General features: G+C 42.7%; 2 protein-coding genes across 2 annotated transcripts in view; one reads left to right on the top strand and one right to left on the bottom strand.

The window, feature by feature from the left end:
* LOC125305744 overlaps nt 1–20924 on the top strand; it is a 46449-nt gene that overhangs the window by 9090 nt on the left and 16435 nt on the right. The window contains exons 13-25 of the mRNA XM_048260668.1: nt 8359–8569; nt 9654–9837; nt 11587–11724; nt 12048–12250; nt 12386–12533; nt 13529–13647; nt 14060–14138; nt 14406–14543; nt 14702–14779; nt 15014–15264; nt 15658–15878; nt 15960–16314; nt 17748–17836. Of these exons, the coding sequence (XP_048116625.1) occupies nt 8359–8569; nt 9654–9837; nt 11587–11724; nt 12048–12250; nt 12386–12533; nt 13529–13647; nt 14060–14138; nt 14406–14543; nt 14702–14779; nt 15014–15264; nt 15658–15878; nt 15960–16314; nt 17748–17836 (2214 nt within the window). The remainder of the gene's footprint in view (nt 1–8358; nt 8570–9653; nt 9838–11586; nt 11725–12047; nt 12251–12385; nt 12534–13528; nt 13648–14059; nt 14139–14405; nt 14544–14701; nt 14780–15013; nt 15265–15657; nt 15879–15959; nt 16315–17747; nt 17837–20924) is intronic.
* Nucleotides 16732–20877, bottom strand: LOC125305510 (piggyBac transposable element-derived protein 4-like). The gene is made up of 3 exons (XM_048260278.1): nt 20770–20877; nt 19719–19841; nt 16732–19251 (listed from the first exon to the last, which is right to left on the bottom strand). Exons 2-3 carry the CDS (start codon nt 19832–19834, stop codon nt 17628–17630), a joined length of 1740 nt encoding a protein of 579 aa, XP_048116235.1. The 5' UTR covers nt 19835–19841; nt 20770–20877; the 3' UTR covers nt 16732–17627.

The following is a 20924-nucleotide window of genomic DNA, read 5'->3' as shown; positions in this document are numbered from 1 at the left end:
GAAGGAACTTACATTAAATGAGGAGATATTAGCTGAATGTCACAAAAAGTGTTACAGAAATTGCTTGGCATCGTTTATTCAATGGCTCTCTACCGAAACACCTGTAGTTTGTTTGCGGAGGACGAACGAGAAAGCACTCGTTTGATAAATCAGCCAGTAGGCTAGGCCTAGTAGACAAATAACTTTCAGAAATAATCTGTACTGCAAAAACGAATGTTGGTGGGTATTTAAACTATCTAGCGGGTGTTTTAACAGCTGCAAGAAATAGAAGCTTCATGGTCTTTATGTTCTGGTTCGTAAATTATTTTCATAAAACTTCAAGTTGCCCTATAACTTTACTCTCCATACTTCACTGCACTGTAGCCAATTAACTGACAGTATGATAGTAGGCGACTTATTTTGCTTGTCAAAACGTAGTCCTACCCTGCATTAGAGGAGCTGATCATCATACCAAGCAAACTCGCTGTTCAAAGTCATACATCACGGTAAACTAAAACTAAGATAAAGGTAAATGTTACAAAGGTGTCAAAATGAATATAGGCTATTATTAGCCATGACATTACTAGGCTATGAATCGTTCGTTCATTTAAAAAAAAATTGGGGCGGGGGGTTACAAACTTATTCAAAATCACCCCCCTGGTTTTTACACAAACCGCACCCTGGGTGTTAGCATAACTCAGTTTCGCAAGGTAGCAGCTATATTTAACGTTAGCCAGCTGGGTGAGCTCATTGATGATGTTTGCTTGCAGCAACAGCCATTCGCGCTGTTCGTCCGAACAATGGTTAATGATAGTCCGATGTGACTTAACTCATATAAATATAGCTAAAGTTAGCCTATTAAACTCACAAAACCGTACATGATTACGAAGAGTTAACATTACATAAGTTAGCTGGTAGCAGGTAAACCTCCACGTTAACGTTAACCAGCAGCACATCATCTTCAGCCTAACATTGTGACAGTAACATACTAGCCCTAGCACTACTAACGAATGTTTTATATAAATTATATGAATATAATAAACTGTAACTTACTGAGAACTAAGGTAGGCCTAATATAAATGAGACTGCCATAACGTTAACGTAACATAAAACATTAACGTTAAAGGTGCCATGTGTAAGAATTGAGGTAAAAATATCCAAAAGATGAGCTACATGCATCAAAAGAATGAAAAGAAATAAGGGCGATGATGTCATTAAAAAAATAACAAGGTATAGTGCTGCAGAGATATCAACCTGAATTAGCATGCTAAATTACTAGCCACAGCCCGACAGGTGTCATAATACCAGTTTCGGCCATAGGAGGCAGTATGCGGACAACATAACCGCTAGCCAAACTGCAATACACGAGTCTCGGTTGTTACTCTAGGGTAAACCAGCTCACTTTCTGGAGGTATACTGCCCCCATCTTTTATGGAATGTGGAGTATGAATTGATTTTTGGCAGACATTACACATGGCACCTTTAATGCCACCGTCACAGCAACAGCAACTATGATAGCTAGCCTAACGTTAACGTTACTTAACGTTACTTAGTTGATCCAACAAGCATGGATGAGTTTGTAAGTTAGACAGTACAACGTACATAGACTGTACACATGCCCAAATTTAATGTAGTACAATTTCACAATGAAACATTAACCTTACATAAATAAGCTTGCTTACCATTAAGGTGGAGCAGCGAACTTGACAGAGTGCTGAACACCGTTGGTCTGACTCTGACTGAACTGTTGCTCAAAAATGATCTCCCCGCCGGACAGTTCAAAACCGTCACGCTGGTGCACTACGCTTCAATCACCACGCCAAAATTTCCCAGTAAACCATAAAATCCATGACTTTTCAATATCTTTTCAAAATGATGATTTGGATGGAAAATCAACATAATATCAATGTCACCTTGCTATCTGGGAGCTTAACTTTGTATTTATGTGCAAAAAGAAAACAGAAAACCCCAACTGATTTTCCACCATGTTTTTTCAAACTTTTCAAAAAGCTGACAAGTGAGGGAGGAGTCAGATTTATTACTGTGTTATGATTCGCAGCAAATTTTTATAGGGAGGGAAAGTAATCTCATCGCCATCTAGTGGTTGCGTTCCTAGAGTTTAGCGGAGTGGATGGGATTTGTTTTTAGAAAAAATATATCTCGGTGCACATTGGGATCTTAATTTAATGCCTTCCATTTGTGAGGCACTGGGGTCACCTCTATTGCTTCAAGTGGCCATACCAGAGCCCGTCTACGGAGAGCCTTGGCACTTCCTATTAAGCCTCATTGTAACGACATTGGTTGCAGTTGCATTAGAATTCCACTGGGGGTGATCGCGGGCGAGTGCAGGTTGAATGGGGGTCTATGGAGCTAGACGGTTAAATGTATCTCTTTCACCTGCTTGTCGTGGAAGAATCGTAGATTTTATTGTAGTTTATGCAAGTTCAATATAGATTTAAGATCTAAAGTTGAATGAACGAGTACTTATGTCCTTTTCATTTCTTACAGGTTGGGTCGTTGTTGCCCACGTCACGCTAGCATTGTGCTAATGAATGACGTCATTGACATATTTAAAAGGCTTTTTAGAAGACTTACGTGACTTCAAAAAATATAACAATCAACAGTGTGTATTTTCTTTGCCTCTCCTAGCGAATGCAACATTCAAATTACTACTCAAAAAATTATATCCAGAGAAAAGTGGATATTGAGGTGTAAAGCTCCATAGACCTCCATGCATTCTGCACTCGCCTGCGAGCGCCCTCAAGTGGAATCTGAGCAGGAACTGCAACCAGTCCAGAAACCGGAAGTAACCAGACAGTGCCAATTCTCTTCCGATTAGACATTCTCTGGCCATACCTTATTTTTAGGATCAGTTGAATTGTTTTGAGTTTTTGTCGTAACATGGTGATAATGAACTACAGTTGCATGTAACGTCACAGGTTTGGGCGCTTAATCTCTAACTGATCAATACATTTGCTTAACTGGCTTAAAGGAGAATTCCGGTGTGATATTGACCTAAAGTGTATTGAAACATGATACCGAGTGTGAACGTATGTCTCATAGCCCATCTTGGCTTGTCCCCTGCACTCCAAAATCTGGCTAGTTAGCCCGATGCTACCAACAGCTTTTTTAGTGGTGCTTGACATCGGGCCTAACCATGCAAATAAATCACTGTTTTACACCCATTTATGAGGCTCAATGTATCTCCACACTTCATTGGTAGACTTCCGAGGGCCCTGACATTTGAGACATTGAGAACTTTGAAAAAAAGCACTGGTAGTTTACTTACAAGACGATTTATACAGACAGTATCTTCACGAAGTTTAGCGTTTGCAGCCATCTTGAATTTAGTCACGATAAAGTCGAGGAGCAAGAAGAATGAACAGGTATGATAAGGGATCAGATTCCAAAAAATGCATGCTACTGGAAGAAACTGGAATCCATGCATTTCCACCGAATTATTTTTGGAATCTGATCCCTTATCATACCTGTTCATTCTTACTTATTACCTCGAATTTATCGTGACTAAATTCAAGATGGCTGCAAACGCCAAACTTCGGGAAGATACTGTCTGTATAAATCGCCTTGTAAGTAAACTACCAGTGCTTTTTCAAAGTTCTCAATGTCTCGCTTTTAAATGTCAGGGCCCCCGAAGTCTACCAATGAAGTGTGGAGATATATTGAGCCTCGTAAATGGGTGTAAAACAGTGATTTATTTGCATGGCTAGCCCGATGCCGAAGCACCACTATTGAAAAAGCTGTTGGTAGCATCGGCTAACTAGTGCCAGATTTTGGAGTGCAGGGGACAAGCCGAGATGGGCTATGAGACATACGTTCACACTCGGTATCATGTTTCAATACACTTTAGGTCAATATCACACTGGAATTCTCCTTTAACATATTTTTGTAATAATGGAACGTGATGTAAACCGCGTGGTGATAACTTTTATGTCTGGATAACTGGTGTTGTGCTTCTACTTACATGAAGATCTGGCAGTAAGTGTTAAGTGTCAATGCTAACCAGGCTAATAAACAAACCATGCTACCGTGAGTAACGTCAGAGAATGTCTAATAAAGGTGTTTGAGTCGTGACTCACTCGGATCTTTCACCCGTGTCTTTAAATTAACCCATGAGTCGCGAGTCTCTAGTATCATTAACTCGGATCAGTTGAGTCCTACTACAATTCAATCTAAAACGATAAACAGCGCCACACACAAACCTCTTGCAATATTAGCTAGCCTCCTAGCCATCGTAGCTGCCAAAAATGTAACAATTTCGTAGACAACCACAACTCCACAAATCAACTCAAGCGACTGAGTGAGCAGGCAGTCCGAGATAACTGAACTTCCCGCAGAGCCGGAAACATTGCAGACTCGCAGACCATTGGACTCAGATTCAGGGGCGTGCAGAGACCTTTGAAGGGGCAGGGGCTCAAATTTAAAAAAAGGGCACATGGAACAAAATTTTCAGAAAACGTGTTAACTTTATTTAAAACTTAATTTTGATTACAACCCAAGAGAGAATACATAGGCTACATGCAAATTATTTCAAAATAAAACGTATTGATTAAATTCAAAGCTAATTTTAATAGCCTAGAAATCTAGACGCACCCTAGCGGCAGCAAATATGTTATTGCCTAGTCTGGCTTGTCAGGCTATAATTTTAATGTTTATCACAGTGAACTACCACCATTAGCAAGCTGGTGTCTTGCAGATTCTGTGCGTGTGGCCACTGAGTGAAATGACTCGTAATGTAGCCTACTGTAAACAGAGAACGACGTGTGGAGTTGGGTTAAACAACTACAGTAGCCTATGTCGTCGGCTTATAACGATTTAGAAAAGGTTTGCCTACTCTGTTTTATGAACTAGGTCTACTAACCTAAGCTACTATAACATAGTAACCTAAACAGAATATGTTATGAACGTTCAGCCTTAGATTTTCGAAGCTGCCAGGTTATTGAAATGGATGGACGATGACATGGTTAAAACGGGTTTGAGCATGTTCAGATAGGCTAACTGCCAAGTGACCTTACCGTGCTCCCAAACGTCTCCTGCAGCACTGTGCCTGCGTGCACCTTCTGAGACTTCACTGAATGTATGACGTCACGGATTAATTTTTATTTTTGTAAATTTCCAATTTCACAAACTATTAATGAGACATTTTAGCGAATATTCACGTTGCAACTAGCGGAAGTATTACACATTTTAAAAAGTAAAAAACGGGTCTTGTCAAAAGGGCACTTGGACATCAAAGGGGCAAAAGGGCAGGTGCTAGAGCCCCTGTAGCCCCCCTTCTCTGCACGTGCCTGCTCAGATTGGAGCGGCTGAGTAGCAATCCGGGTTAGTCGGATCAGCCGGCCGGTTAGGCTACGTTGAGTACGAGTCAGTCGAATCAGCCGGCTACGTTGTCATGAGTGGATCTGCGAGAGCGAGTAGCTCCTCCTCGCGGTGAAAAGCAATTCCACAACAAAAGCCATTCTTTCACTTCTGAAATAACATATGTTCTGCATGTAGCCTAGACATAATTAGATTTGGTGTATAGATGTAGCATATTAAAATGCAATTAGGTCGTGCAGACAGTCCGAACTGCACGCTCATGGAGCTGCTTGAGTATCTACCCGTACCGGGTCAGTTGAATCAGCCGGGCAAGCCGGTTATGTTGTTATGAGTGAGTCAGCCGAATAAGCCGGCTACGTTGTGATGAGTGGATCTTTAGAGCAGCGAGTAACTCCTCGTCAAGGTGAAAACCAAATCCACAAACAAAAGCCATGCTTTCACTTTTAAAATAACATATGTTCTGCACGCATAGCCTACTATAACATGCAATTAGGTCGCAAAGACAGTCCGAAACATTGCAAGCTCTGTATGGAGTTGCTTGAGTAGGCTACTGGGTCATTTGGATCAGCCGGGCGGACCAGTTACGTTATGTTGTTATGAGTACGAGTCGGTGCGAGTCAGTCTAATCAGCCGGCTACATTGTCATGAGTGGATCTGTAGACGAGCGAGTATAGACTCGTGTCAAGGTGATAATTAAAATAGGCCTTATGAGAATAGTAGTAATAGTAGTAGTAGTAATAATAACAATATTAATAATTTATTCACTGCAGGGCATTTCTACGTTCCTGTTTCTATGTCTACATTGAAAGTCAATTGCTTAGGCTAGGTTAAGACAATAAATAAACAGTCTGGCTCAAACTGCTTTCTTTCCCGTGAGTGGGTGGAGGTTTTGATGCTATTATATTAGGCTATTTTATATTATATTATATTATATTATATTATATTATATTATATTATATTATATTATATTAGGCTACCTAACAGTATAACTATGATTAATAATAATATTAGTTGCCTAGTATTAGCAGCCTATAATACTTATTAGAATAGATTCCTAGTAGCCTACTATTAGTATATAGTAGTGGTAATAAACATTGTAGCAGAGTAGCATTAGACCTAGGCAAACTTTTCTATTGTTAACAAAACAACAACAAATAATTATTATAATATAGGCTACCCTCTCTGTCAATAAGATCAAAGTTTCTGAACATGAGCACCAAAAAGATGAACAATGTGTGGATGCACTTTGACCAGGAGAGCAAAACTCTAAAGGCTAAATGCAAGTACTGCAAAAACCTGGTTTCAAATCATGGAGGATCCACATCCAACATGAGAAGGCACTTAACGAAATGAAGCACCCCACTGCATTGCTTGAACGTAGGACTGAATTTCTTTGCGATTTAGCAATACTGACTCAAGTGACTCGTTCAACCCGGATCAGTTTAGTGAGTGACTCAGAATAACCCGGATCCTTAAAAGGAATCGAGTTTGACAGGCCTAATGTCTAATAAGGGGAGAACCGCTACTCTCGGGAAACTTACGGTTTCTGAACTGGTTGCAGTTCCTGTTCTGGTTCCACATGAGGGCGCTCACAAATAAGTGCAGAATGAATGGAGGCCTATGGAGCTGTACTCCTCAAATCCACTTTTCTCGGGATATAATTTTTTGCCCAGAAATTCGAATGTTGCAATCAAAAGAGGGGGCAGAGAAAATACAAACGCTGAGTATTATATTTTTTGAGTCACTTATTTGTTCTAAAAAGCCTTTCAAATGTGTCAATGACGCCATTCATTAGCAGAAAGCTAGTGTGTTGTGGGCAACAACGACCCAACCTGTAAGAAATCGGGCGTGACTACTGCTCATTCAACTTTTGACCTATACTCCATATTGAGCTTGCAGAAACAACAATCAAATCTTCAATTTCTCAACGACAACCAGGTGAAAGAGACAAATTTAGCCGTCTAGCTCCATAGACCCCCATTGTTTTTGCACTTATTTGTGATCGCCCCTAGCGGAACTGCAACAGATTGCAGGTACAATGGAGTTAATAGGGAGTGATCCGGTTCTCCGTAAACGGGATCTGGTAACGTCGAAGGGTAAAGTCACGTAACTTCTTTTGTAGTTCGTTTATGAAACAAAAGGAGCAATTTCGATTTTTTAAAATAAGGCAAAATAGGGTCTGACATTTTCACAGTTAGAAGATTATTACTGTATAGACACTGAAAAATATTTTTGGTGGATAACATCTCTGATTTGGCTTCACAATATTTTTAAAAAAATAGGTCTATGGGACCAGCTCTACGGAGAGCGGCCTGGCCACTCCGTATTAAGTCCCGTATTAAGTAACTTCAACATGGGTTATAGGTCAAAAGTTGAATGAACGAGTACTTATGTCCTTTTGATTTCTTACAGGTTGGGTCGTTGTTGCACATAACAAGCTAGCATTGTGCTAATGAATGACGTCATTGACACATTTGAAAGGCTTTTAAGAACAATTAAGTGACTTAAAAAATATAATACTCAACCAAGTGTATTTTCTTTGCCTCCCCTTTCGAATACAATACTCAAATAAAAAAAAAATAATATCCCGAGACAAGTGGATTTTGAGGGGTACAGCTCCATAGACCTCCATGCATTCTGCACTGGACGACGAAATCATGTGGAACCACAGAAGGAACTGCAACCAGTTCAGAAACCGGAAGTTTTCCGAGAGTGGCAGTTCTCCCCTTATTAGACATTCTCTGATGGGACTTAACATTGGAGCTGCTCTTCGATAGGAACGCAACCACTTGGGGCGCTGGTTTTCACTTTCCCTCCCTATTACTGTAGTTTGACCATTTTTGACCATAATTCATAGCGAAACCACAGCAACATACTGTATTCACAAATACAGTACACATTTTTCCCAAAAACAGCAGTGATGCTGAGAAAATCACAGAATCTTGATACACTGTACACACCCACCCAACACACACACATCAAGAGCACACAAACCCATTCTCCTTCACACTTTTGACATCCATGTCTCTGTTGGTGTTCCAGCACCCTTTTGGGTGTGAGTGTGTGTGTGTGTGAGTCGATCTCTCCTGAAGTGATGTACGGGGAGGTCAAGTCTCCTCTGTACCCCCAGCCTTACCCAGCTGGTGTGTATGAGGAGTGGGATCTGACCGTCCCCACCGGCTACAAGATCCAGCTCACCTTCACCCACTTGGACATCGAGCCTTCAGACGACTGCTACTATGACTCACTAATGGTCAGTACCCGAGTCTGAGGGTTTTTTTTTTGCTACTTTGAGTTTTTGCTGCTAAAACATTCACTGAACAACTGGGTTAACTCACTAATATATATGTTTATGTATTTATGTGTTTATTTAATTATTTGTTTGTTTATTGTGCCGTCTTCATAAACGTACTTAGTAGGGCTGGCAAAATAACTGATTAATTTTGATTAATTAATTTGAGAAAAAATAACTGATTAAAAAAATTAGTGCAGATTAATCGATTCCGTATGACCTTTGACCCTGAGCCGTTCTAGTCAGTAAAAATTAGACTGTAAAATGAAGGGGAGAGAAGAAAACGTGCTGCCTGGATCATTGATTGGAACATTTACTTTTAAAAAACGGCCTGATGGTGTGCTCTGCAATGTCTGCAGCAAGGAATTTGCATATCACCGGAGTTCATCAACTCTATATAGTCGCACATCAATGCAAAGAAATAAGTGTTGACATTGAGGGGAGTGTTCATTTATTTTCATTGTGTCCCCTAGGTTATATTTGTGGCCTGAAATGCCTTGTATGTGAAAAAAAAAACTCATTCCCGAAGCACTTTTGAATTTATTTCCTCAGCATATTAGGTCATATCATAGATTATTATGGCAATTATTTAAACACTGAAAATAATAATAAAAGAGTTTTTGAACTTTAATGTCACTAATGCTGATTATTCAATGATTCATTTGAATTTAAATATTTAAAATACTTCCACAGCAAAAATTATATATGTGATTAATTTAGATTAATTAATCACAGAGGATGTAATTAATTAGATAAAAAATTTTAATCGATTGACAGCCCTAGTACTTAGCTATCCAACATACGCTGAGGACCTGACCTTTAAGTATAAGTATAAGTATAAGTATATAGAGAGCCTAATAAAGAAATAAATCAGTGTATCAGACATAATCAATGAGTAAGAGAATAAAAGAAAACAAATGAAAAAAGGCCTGACCAACTCTGGCACAGCCACCTAGGTCCTAGACACAGCTCGTCTCTGTGGCGTGAGAGAACGGAATGAGATGGCCTCCTCTTTTCTACTTTAACGTAGCGCTTCACTTTTTAGGTCATATATAATGACAAAATTTTGTGGAAGTTCTGTGGTCAAGCCAACTCTGCTGATGGAAATCACCCTGGCAACCAGCCTATTTTGGCCCCTGGCAACCGCCTCCGCTTGATCTTCCAAGCAGATGAGACCAACCCGGGACTGCACAAGCACCTCGGTTTCTCAGTGTTCTACCAGGCCGTGGGTAAGTGCATCCTCCATTACACGACCACAGGAGGTCAGTCATGTGCTACGTCGCCACAGGAGGTCAGTCATGTAGTTATAAACATGCGATAACAGTCATTACAGGGCTTATACAATATCTATAGGGAATGTTTTAACATTTATGTTAAGGTATAACTCTTTTTCATAAACTGGGTGTTACATGTGGTGAGGCTATTGAATGATGAGAAACAATGGATACTGTAATCAATTTCAGTGTTACTCATTGCGCGGCTCGCGAGCCACATGCGGCTCGTCAAGCTATTATTGGTGGCTCGCATGCAGCTTTGGCGAGATTTCGCCAAATTTGGTTTTACTCATTTTGAGTAGGCCTAAACTGTTCGCCAAAGGCCATCATCGCTGGCCCCAGCTTGATAAAAACAAAAGTAGGCTCTGATTTAGCCTAGTCTACTACTGTATGACTTCAACAAGGTGATCTTTAGTTTAGTTCTGCTTACAGTATCTCACTGCCACTTGCAACGCCTTTGAAAGCAATCCGTTGCCCTGTTTACCGGCAATGCTACAGCGGACTTAAACTGCCACCTTGTGGCGATAAGTTGTAATACATTTCATGCAGCTTCGTGTATCTTTACTGTCTGTATCGCGTGTATCACGGAAAGCGCGAATGTGCTATGTGGCGATTTCTAAATGGGACCCACTGTAGGCTATGTGGTAACACAGCCAATATATTTTTTTAAATGTGCTTCATAAACATACAATACTGCACTACAAAAACGCAAACATCTGAATTATACTTCTTCCTTCACCCAAAGAAGTTATTAAGCATTGGCTGTATATATTTAGCTGTTTTGGATGTGTTATTTTTTTTTTGTGGGATATTTATATGTAGAAATGCACATTTGCAAAGGTGAGTTAGTATGTTGTCTTAAAAGTGTCTCTCTTTTTGATTTTGCACTGCCAATGTGGCTCTTGTGAAAAAAAAAAAATAGTGAGGATCACTGCTGTAATTCTTCATTAAAGCTGAATAAAGGTAGAGGTGATCCGGTTATCAACTCGTCTAGAGGGTAAAGTACCATGATGAGTACTTTCCCATTTGGAAATCTTTGGCAGAAAATAGCATGTTGGTGTGCTTCACCGACCAGAAACTATAGCTAACATAGTGACGTGGATCTGATTCAAATCTGGTCCAGACCCTGGCCAGTGTTTGGCTCTAGCCTCTAACCTCTGGTGTGTGTTTTGTGTGTGTGTGCTGTGTCTATGCTGTGTCTGTGTGCTGTGTGTCTGTGCTGTGTGTGTGTGCTGTGCGTGTGTGTGTGCTGTGTGTCTGTACTGTGTGTGTGATGTGTGTGTGTGCTGTGTCTGTGCTGTGTGTGTGTACTGTGTGTGTGATGTGTGTCTGTGCTGTGTCTGTGCTCTGTGTGTGTGCTGTGTGTGTGTGCTGTGTGTCTGTACTGTGTGTGTGATGTGTGTGTGTGCTGTGTCTGTGCTGTGTGTGTGATGTTTCTGTGCTGTGTGTGCGCTGTGTGTGTGTGCTGTGTCTGTGCTCTGCATCTGTGCTGTGTGTGTTTGCTGTGTGTGTGCTGTGTCTGTGCTCTGTGTCTGTGCTGTGTGTGTTTGCTGTGTGTATGCTGTGTGTGTGTGTACTGTGTGTGTGTGTGTGCTGTGTGTCTGTGCTGTGTGTGTGTGTGCTGTGTGTGTGTTGTGTGTCTGTACTTTGTGTGTGTGTGTGTGCTGTGTGTGCATGCTGTGTGTCTGTGCTATGTGTTGTCAGATGTGGACGAGTGTGCAGAAGGGGCGGAGCCAGGCAAGACCTCACCCTGCTCCCAGATCTGCCTCAACACCCTGGGATCCTACTTCTGCTCTTGTCACCATGGCTACAACCTCCGTGCCGACCAGCGCACATGCATGCGTAAGTATTTGAGAATTCTTATCCAATCTGTATTTGGGCCAGACCAAGCCCCCATCCATTTATGATGTCAGTCTCAGTATGTAAATATATTGATATGTATTGTGTACTGTATGTAATGTAATTTTCGGTATAAATGCTGCATGTATTTGAATGTATATGAATATGTATGTATTGTATGGTGCATGTCATATACTTCTCTGTGTTGATTTTGTATGTATTTGACTGTATGTTTTAATATAATATATATAATATGTTATATAATATGTCATAATATATATAATATGTTATAATATATATAATATGTTACATAATGTGTTTGCCAGCGAGTTGCCAGGGTGGGGAGTTCCGTGAGCTGGAGGGCACCCTAAGCAGCCCGGGCTACCCAGAGCCCTCACCCCACGGCCTGCACTGCCTCTACAACATCTCCGTGGAGCCCGGCTTCCTCATCACACTCAACTTCACACACCACTTCCACATCGAGCACATCAACAACCCACAGCCCTCCTGCCTCTACCACTGGCTGCAGGTGTGTGTGTGTATGGGTCTGTGTGTGTGTGTGTGTGTGTGTGTGTGTGTGTGTGTGTGTGCATATGCGTGCGTGCGTGTATGTGGGTATATGGGTTTGTCCATCAGTAATTGACTGTATCTCTGTCCCCTGCAGGTGACCATCCCGGGCAGTAAGCCTAGGAAGCTGTGTGGGAGCGAGAGCCCCGGCGTCATGGTCACCGGCTCTCACTGGGTCCAGCTGGAGTACCACACGGACTGGGCCGGGCTGAGCCGCGGGTGGAGCCTCCACTACACCACCCAGAGTGAGAGAGGGAGGGGGTGAGGAGAGAGGGAGAGAGAGAGGGAAGGGAGATGAGGGGTGTGAGGAGAGAGGGAGAGAGAGAGAGAGAGAGAGGTGGGGTGAGGGGTGTGAGGAGAGAGGGAGAGAGAGAGAGAGATGAGGGGGAGAACGAGAGAGGGGGTGAGGAAGATGCAGTGCAAAAAAGTGCAGAGAGAGATGGAGGGAGAGATGGGGGATTGGAGAGAGAGGTGGAGGGATAGCTGACTGAATTGTAGGGAGAGATGCAGTGACTAGTGTGAGAGTGTGTGTGTGTGTGTGTGGGGGGGGGGTTAAAGGTAGGAGAAGAGGGAAAGGGGAAACAGGAAGCGAGTGAGAGGAAGTAGTGTCGGGAAGCAAAAGAAAGTAAATCGGTTGAAAAGAGTGACAAGAAAGAGTGAGAGACTGTCTGGTTAATGGTGGACTGTCAATGAGAAAAGGACTGAAAACCGACAGAGACAGGAAAGGAAAAGAGAGTAAGAAAGAGTGTGTGAACAACAGACGGAGTGGGAGGTTGTTAGAAAGAGCACAAGGGTATGATGGAGAGAGCAGTGTGAACATAACTAACACAATAAACGACAAACAAACCAAACTGAGCCACTGTATCCTCTTCCTCTCTGAAATCTAGTTTCAGAGAGACGATTTATACAGACAGTATCTTCACGAAGTTTAGCGTTTGCAGCCATCTTGAATTTAGTCACGATAAGTGGAGCGACGAGTAAGAATGAACAGGTATGATAAGGGATCAGATTCCAAAAATAATTCAGTGGAAATGAGAACGCAGGAGCCAAAAAGTTGTGGGTTCCAAGTTCCACCGTTGTGTCCTTGAGCAAGGCACTTAACCCCGAGTTACTCCCGGGACAATGTAACAATGCCCTTGTAATATAATTGACATAGTATGTAAGTTGCTTTGGAAAAGTGAATAAATGTATTGCATTGAGAGTATTGCTTTGGTCAAAGTTCTGGTTTTGTTTCTCTCAGGGGTGAAGTGTGAAATTCCCAACGGCGTGGATAACGGCCGCGTCACCCCTTCCCTGACCGAGTACCTCTACAAAGACTACATCCACGTGCGCTGTCTTAAGGGCTACAAGCTGATGCAGGTGAGAGCAGGGCAGATGTATCTCTCTGCCCTACTGATGCACTGGGGTCAGCTCAGGTCATGGGAGCAGTTTCCAACAACAACTGTGTCTCGCCTGGCGCCACAATGCACCGGATGTAAGACAGGGCCCAGAGTATTCCAAATGAGTTCAAAATGATCCCTGAACAATGACTGCCTATCTTCCAGCGATGATAGTTGTTCAACAATGTTTTAAGGATGGCTGAGGAAGGCTGACTCTGTGCCACACTCATCCCAGACCCGTGCCAAAGTCTGCTCTAACCGGTCTGGGAGGAGGAGATGGTGAAAGAGGCTCACTGTGCTGAAAGTCACTGACAAATCAAACACACTCGTAATCAAAACCAAATGAGTGGTGTTTTTTTCTCATGGGGCTGCTTCCCTGCTCTCCTCTGCAGGATGGAAGGGAGATCGAGGCCTTTGGATCCATGTGCCACAGTAACGGGAGATGGCACAAGTCTCTTCCGGAGTGCCACAGTAAGGCTTGGACTCTTACTATATGACACTCAACACCTCAGTCCACAAGCTCTGTCCACTCTTACAACCACAAAACTCATCCCATTCAACTCTGCATGCATTCAAATGCGTTGAATGATTTTTTTTTTTTTTTTTTAAATTACTCAGTCTTTCTTATTTGCTTGTTACATTTAGAGCCAACTAGATTTTAGATTCTTAGTTACAACCATTCCTGAGTGCCCTTGCCTGTGACCTTGCTATGGGTGTGTTTTGTGGTTTTGTGTGCAGTCATTGACTGTGGATACCCCGAGATGCTGCTGAACGGAAACTTCACTTTTGTCTCCAACACGAAAGACAACGAGTACCGCTCCATCATCAAGTACACCTGCAATGAGCCCTACTACTTATTTGACAAGAACCATGAAGGTACAGCACTGGGCAGGCGTCATACCCTTATATATGGCAAAAAAACTGTAAATGAAGGAAAGAAAAGTAAAAATGATATTTACTTGCATAGAATGCAAAACTCATAAGTCTCTTTCTCGTTCTTGCGTGTCCTCTGTGTGTGTCACCCTCAATGGTAGCGGTGCAGTTCACCTGTGAGGCGAATCGCAAGTGGACGCAAACCAGCAACAATGATGTCATTCCTGTGTGTGTGCCAGGTAGGTGTACTACTGATGCAAATGTGAAAACTTATTCTCCAATGCAGAGCTTGGCGGAGGATACTCTACACTGCTTTGTGTCGCTCGAGGAGTGCTTCGCCAGTCTTACCAATTAATTATTAATAACATGACACCTTGGCAACTGTTATCCATAACATAACATAACATAACATAACATAACATAGCCACATTAACTGCACCAAATCCATCTTTTTTATTCCCTCATCTCCATAGTGTGTGGACGTCCAGTCAAGTCCTTTGAGCGTCGCCAGCGGGTGCTTGGGGGGAAGGTGGCTCAAGCAGGGGAGTTCCCCTGGCAGGTGCTGCTCAAAGTGGGTGGCCGTGGAGGAGCAGCAGTCATAGCACCCAAATGGATCCTGACCGCAGCTCACAACCTGGCGTCTGCGTCAACGAATTGGCCAGAGGTAGTCTGTACATGCTTCTCTGGGCCAGAGGTAGTCTGTACATGCTTCTCTGGGCCAGAGGTAGTCTATACATGCTTCTCTGGGCCAGAGGTAGTCTATACATGCTTCTCTGGGCCAGAGGTAGTCTATACATGCTTCTCTGGGACAGCGGGGGTTAACTGACAGGTTCCTGAACCTCAAGTACATTTGGATGCAGACAAACAGTAAATACATAAATGTGGATGCAGAAACTATAAATCGCTTTGAGTAAAAAATCTGCTGAATATCTGAAAAGCTGTACTAGGAAATACAGTACATACGTCTGCTTTCATTCATAACAGGGATCTGAGTTACAGTCAATGAATTCCCTAAAAGAATTGCCTATTTAGTTGTCAAAGTATTATGAAGTCTATGAAAATTATAAAACCAGCTGATGTTCTGTTTTCAGTTCATTAATCAAAATTTCTTTCACAGGTGTATGTCGGACACACTGATGTCCACCAGATAACAAAATCACCCTCTCTGGAAGTGGACTCCATACATGTTCACCCCCAATTCAATAACCCAGATGGAAATAGTAACTATGACAATGACATCGCCCTCATCAAGCTTAAGCAGCCAATCACATTTAGTGCAGATGTTATGCCACTGTGCCTACCCCCAGCGAATGCCCAATACCAAACAGGCAAAATGGGGTAAGATAAACTAGACATGTGCATGTTGAAAGCTTATGATTAAGGTCTGCTAACAGCTGATTATTTTGGTTGCATTTACAGGACTGTGTCAGGGTTTGGTGTCACAGAGGAAAGTATTGCCAATGAGCTTAGGTATGTGCAGCTCCCCCTGGTGGACCAAGGCCACTGTCGCACCTCCATTGACTCGAAAAGGACAAACCACGGTGACATCTCCATCTTCACTGGCAACATGTTCTGTGCTGGGTTCCCTGAGGGCAGTAAAGACACCTGCCAGGGGGATAGTGGTGGGGCTTATGTTTTGAAGGAGGACGATGGGCGCTACTGGGCAGCTGGGATTGTAAGCTGGGGAATCAACTGCGGGGTAAAGGGCACTTATGGCGTATACACCAGAGTTGGCCAGTACTTGGACTGGATCACCAAGACCATGGAGGGAAACGCTAATTAGAAGGGAATGAAATCTAAATAAATTATGTCAAGCATAAAGCAGCTCACATAATATTTCAGTGATTAAAAGTTAAAGTTGATTTATTATTTCTCAATAAAATCCTAGAAAAAAAACAAATGTGTATGTATTGTTTATGATAATTTATGACAATGTAATTCTGAAAAGTGGTGACAAAAGTACATTTCTGAATCAAATAGACAACTTAAACAAATACAGCACGTTTTAGGTGCACCAGAGAGTATGTGTACAGTGCCCTGTAGAAGAGGAGCAGAGAGTATGTATATAAGTAAGTATATATACTCTTTTGATCCCGTGAGGGAAATTTGGTCTCTGCATTTATCCCAATCCGTGAATTAGTGAACACACTCAGCACACAGTGAACACACAGTGAGGTGAAGCACACACTAATCCCGGCGCAGTGAGCAGTCGGCGTTTGAACCCCGACCCTCCGGTTACAAGTCCGAAGCACTAACCAGTAGGCCACGTCAGTGTGCAAATACAGCACGTTTTAGGTGCACCAGAGTATGTGTACAACTTGATATTAGATTGTTATGTGTTGTTGCTGCCGTGCAGCCACAGCATCATTTAAACTAGCAGCCATGTCTTGCTGTTTATTATGGCACGACAGCTAATAACATGTGTGTGAGGAGAAAAGACGCGCAGGCTAGGGGAGGCACTAGAAGCATGCCTTGCGCACACGTACGTTACTTCAAAAGAACAGGGCCATTCTTAAAAGTATCGATGTTAATAAAATTAGGTATTGTGACATTTTTAATTTCAGGGTATCACGATTCTTTTGTAGTATCGGTGCACCGTGCAACACTAGCACATAGAGTATGTGTACAGTGTCCTGTAGTGGAGCACATTCCTCTTCAGACAGTAATACATTCACTGCAGTGGAAGGGCAATACTAATGCTGAGTGGCATATTGTTATAGAGGCTTTAAAGAGTGTGTTGCTGCTGAAGTGCCTAGGGACATGCACATGAAATATTGTTTTCGAGTTTAGTGTGTGCACTAGGTACATTCACATGCGCACCAGAACTCTCATGCTCTCTGGTGCTAGTTTTTAAACTAAAAATGTATTGAAATAACACCAAAAATAGTTTTCAAACTTTATATATAAAAAGCTTACCAATTATGCACACACATGCACAAGTCAACAAAAACAAATACTATAGCACATAAACACAACAGGAGGAAGTGCATGCATTAAAGGTCACAAGTAGTCATGGTGAAATAGTTCAAGGTCACAAGTAGTCATGGGGAAATAGTTCAAGGTCACAAGTAGTCATGGGGAAATAGTTCAAGTGGCTTTGTGCCATTCCTCAAAACAGTTCCTGCCCAACAGCAGGCAGAGGGAAACATCACAGCCCTTGCACCTCCATGCCGTGTGGTGTCTCTTGCCTTTGCTCTTCCTGCACAGCACACAGGTGTGACGAACCTGTTTAGGTTGACGCCTGGCATCGGGACACAGCTTTGCCACCGGAACAGGCACGTGGTCACTGCTAACCTGTTTGTGATGAGTCCCCTTGTTTGACACCTCACACAGCTGCGCAGTCAGCTCCTTCATGAAGGCCTTGTAGGTCAGCGGTGTTTGCTGCCGTTGAGCAACCAGCTCGTTGTAGATGATGCATGCGTTCCTGGCAGCCATGTCCAGGAAATGAAAAAACAACTTCCTGTTCCAATCCATGGTCTTGTGCAGTGTTGCGAAGTACTGATTCAGTGGGTCTGACACATCAACGCCGTCCATGTACTTGTTGTAGTCCACAACAGGTGAGGGGCATGGGTAAGTCTCGGTTGTGGAGGCACCGTTTCTTGGCTTCACGGCCCGCTGCACTATGTCCCCAGTGTAAGCTGTGTGTATCGTGGAGCAGACAGACACTTCTTCTGCATCCATCCACTTCACAAACAGCAGAGGACCGTCCCTTATCCATCTGATGGCTCCTCTGTCCGAACTCTTGGTCAGCGCGTTAGATGTGCTGCGGGGGCAGTTCTTTATTGCATAACTGTGCATACCACAAGCACCAACGTTTTGCCCATGCAAGGCCCTGAAGAGCTTTGGGCTTGTGAAGAAGCTATCCATGTAAACATGATAGCCAGAACCCAAGAAGGAATGGTCCACAAGTGACATCACAGCATCATACGAAACTTTTCGCCCCATGTGTCGGCTGTGCTTTCCTGTAAACACAGCAAAATCTACTATGTATCCGTTGCTTGCATCAGCAAGCACAAATAACCTGAAGTTGTTGGTTGCTGAAGTGCGGTCATGCATGACTAGGTTCTTGTGAGGGTGATATAAGGCTTTGCATGTGGTTCGGAACGTGTCCAGCAGAGGTTTCACTTGGAACAGGCTGTCGTGTTCTGGTGTTCCCCTCTTCTTGTCATTTTCCTGGTCCTTGTGTGGATCACTCATTTTAACATTCCCGGAGATATTTCTACACCTCTCCCTGCTCATCACAGTGGCTGGGAATGGTATGGAGAAAATGTTATTCTGCCGCCAGTAATCATGGATGCGGTCCAGTTTTATCACGGACATGTAGAATATCAGTCCTATGTATTTGTACAACTCGCTGACGCCAACATCAGTCCACTTGGCGTTATACTTGATGCCTTTTGTCACATTAATTGCCGCTTGTTTGTTAGTGTTGTCACACAAAGTCTTGACAGCGTCCTCTGTGAAAAAGAGTTTAAACAGGTCCAGTGGGGTGTGGGTGTCCGCTGAACTCATCTGGACGCCAGGGGTCCTTGCAGGGTGGAATGCCAGTTCCGGTGAAGCCTCATCAGTGTCCTCCTCGGTCTTCCATGACTGGGTGGGCTGGGCTGGTTGCGGACCACTTTGCCTGCGTCTCTTTGGTGGTGGTGAGCCATCCTCTCCCTCAGTACTGGAACTGGACTCTTCATCCAGCTCATCATCATCATCATGGTCTCTGTAAGCACAAATATTTCAGAGATGCTGCATTTTAACAAAGCAATACTAAGGCCATCAACACTAACATACATGTCACTACCTGAAAGTGCAGGAAGTTGGCCATAGCAGGAAAAAGTCATGCAGACCAAATTATTTTTACAAAAATGTAGTTATCTCTGAAGTTGCTGAGACTATTTTCTGACAGTATCAGTGTGGTAGTGTTAGTATTGTTTTGCTATGCAGAATATGCACATTATGGATTGCCTACTAAATGAATAAGGGCTCACGTAAAGTAGGCTATATGCCGTTTAATTAAAATTGTATTAGCCTAAAATACATTTCAGTACAATATTACTCTGCAACTACAAGAGACAAGTTTGTTCCGATGACAATAGGGAGTCTTCGAAAACACAACACTGCCCAGGCATTTGAGTACAGAGTGCCCAAGTGTACATGTATAGTAGAAGAGTGGTAGTTAAGACTTACTCGTTGGGCTGGTCAGCATCCTTGACCTGTGAGGACTGGGCGTCTTTACCGCAGACCCCCTCCTTCACGTCCGGTTCCACGTGACCCCTGCGTCCTGTCCTCCTATGGTTCACCATCTTTCAACTCAAATGCAGAGTTTGCAGTTGGAAATGAGTTAAAAGTGCAGGGGAAACAGGAGCATGTTATATTGGAATTCAAGAGAGTAGGCTATTCTCTGGCCTCTCCCTCCACCCTGTATCTAATCATCCTAGTTAATATTTGTATGGGATTGTAAATAAAAGGGGGTTACCTGCCGTGATAAGTCAGAGAAATAAGTCAGTTTTAGGTAACAAGTGTATTTTTTTATATAGGCTACACTGTCTAGCCTACCTATTTATTTCTGTTGCAAAAGTAGCTCTGAGTTTTGACAAGATTGCGCTCATATGGCTATGACCGATTGTCTCAAAGCTTTTATCTGAGATCATGGATTCAGACTATTAAGCCCTCCTAGTAGCCTAATGTGGATGGATGGATGAATAGATAGATAGATAGATAGATAGATAGATAGATAGATACTGCATTAATCCCCAAACCAAGTAGGCTATGTATACATACAAAATGGCTGTCTCGTCTCACATTATTTGTTATTGTACACATAAACATTGATACAAATCACAGCATGTATGTAATAGGAAAGAGTTCTTCGGGAGGTGTAGGTTATTGGCGCCAGCCTCTTCGACGCGCCTGTGCTAGCCAGCTAGTCTAGCGGTGGGTGCGACAGACCAAGTAAACACGCACGGAGATGAAGAGGGTATGTATCGACTTATCTAACTCTGGTAACCTAAAGTCGCAAAAAGACAGCGTGTTCCTTTAACCTTAGGCTACTCGTGTACCCTACTGTAGCCTACTGTTGTTCGCGAGAAAGAATTGTTTCTTTGTAGCTAGTAATTTGGTCAATATCGCGAATCTTGATTGAAACATTTTGAGACTAACTTATTAGAACAAAGTTGATACCTTCGATGAACACAACACACAACTTAAATGAAGTTGCCTAAAAAATTCTAAAACTCACTTGCATCTGCAGCTCTCCACCGATGCTTAGCGAAGGCAGAGCGGACTTCGAAGTTTGTTTCTGTCGGTTACGATTGGCTAATGGTGTGATTGGTGCCAAGAAGGATGTGTCCCATAGGTTAGTTCTATGGCCAATAACCAAAGCTCTCTTCTTAT

Source organism: Alosa alosa, chromosome 13 (assembly GCF_017589495.1).
Source record: "Alosa alosa isolate M-15738 ecotype Scorff River chromosome 13, AALO_Geno_1.1, whole genome shotgun sequence".
Classification (NCBI taxonomy): domain Eukaryota; kingdom Metazoa; phylum Chordata; class Actinopteri; order Clupeiformes; family Clupeidae; genus Alosa; species Alosa alosa.
Note: the sequence above shows the minus strand (reverse complement) of the source record. Positions and strands in the feature narration are given on the sequence as shown.

Bases quoted from the DNA above. Each gene is read 5' to 3' on its own strand.
- LOC125305510 (XM_048260278.1), bottom strand. From the start codon at position 19,834: ATGGTGAACCATAGGAGGACAGGACGCAGGGGTCACGTGGAACCGGAC. The intron at 19,252-19,718 runs GTAAGTCTTAAC...TTGTGCTTACAG, and splicing joins GATGCTGACCAGCCCAACGA to AGACCATGATGATGATGATG.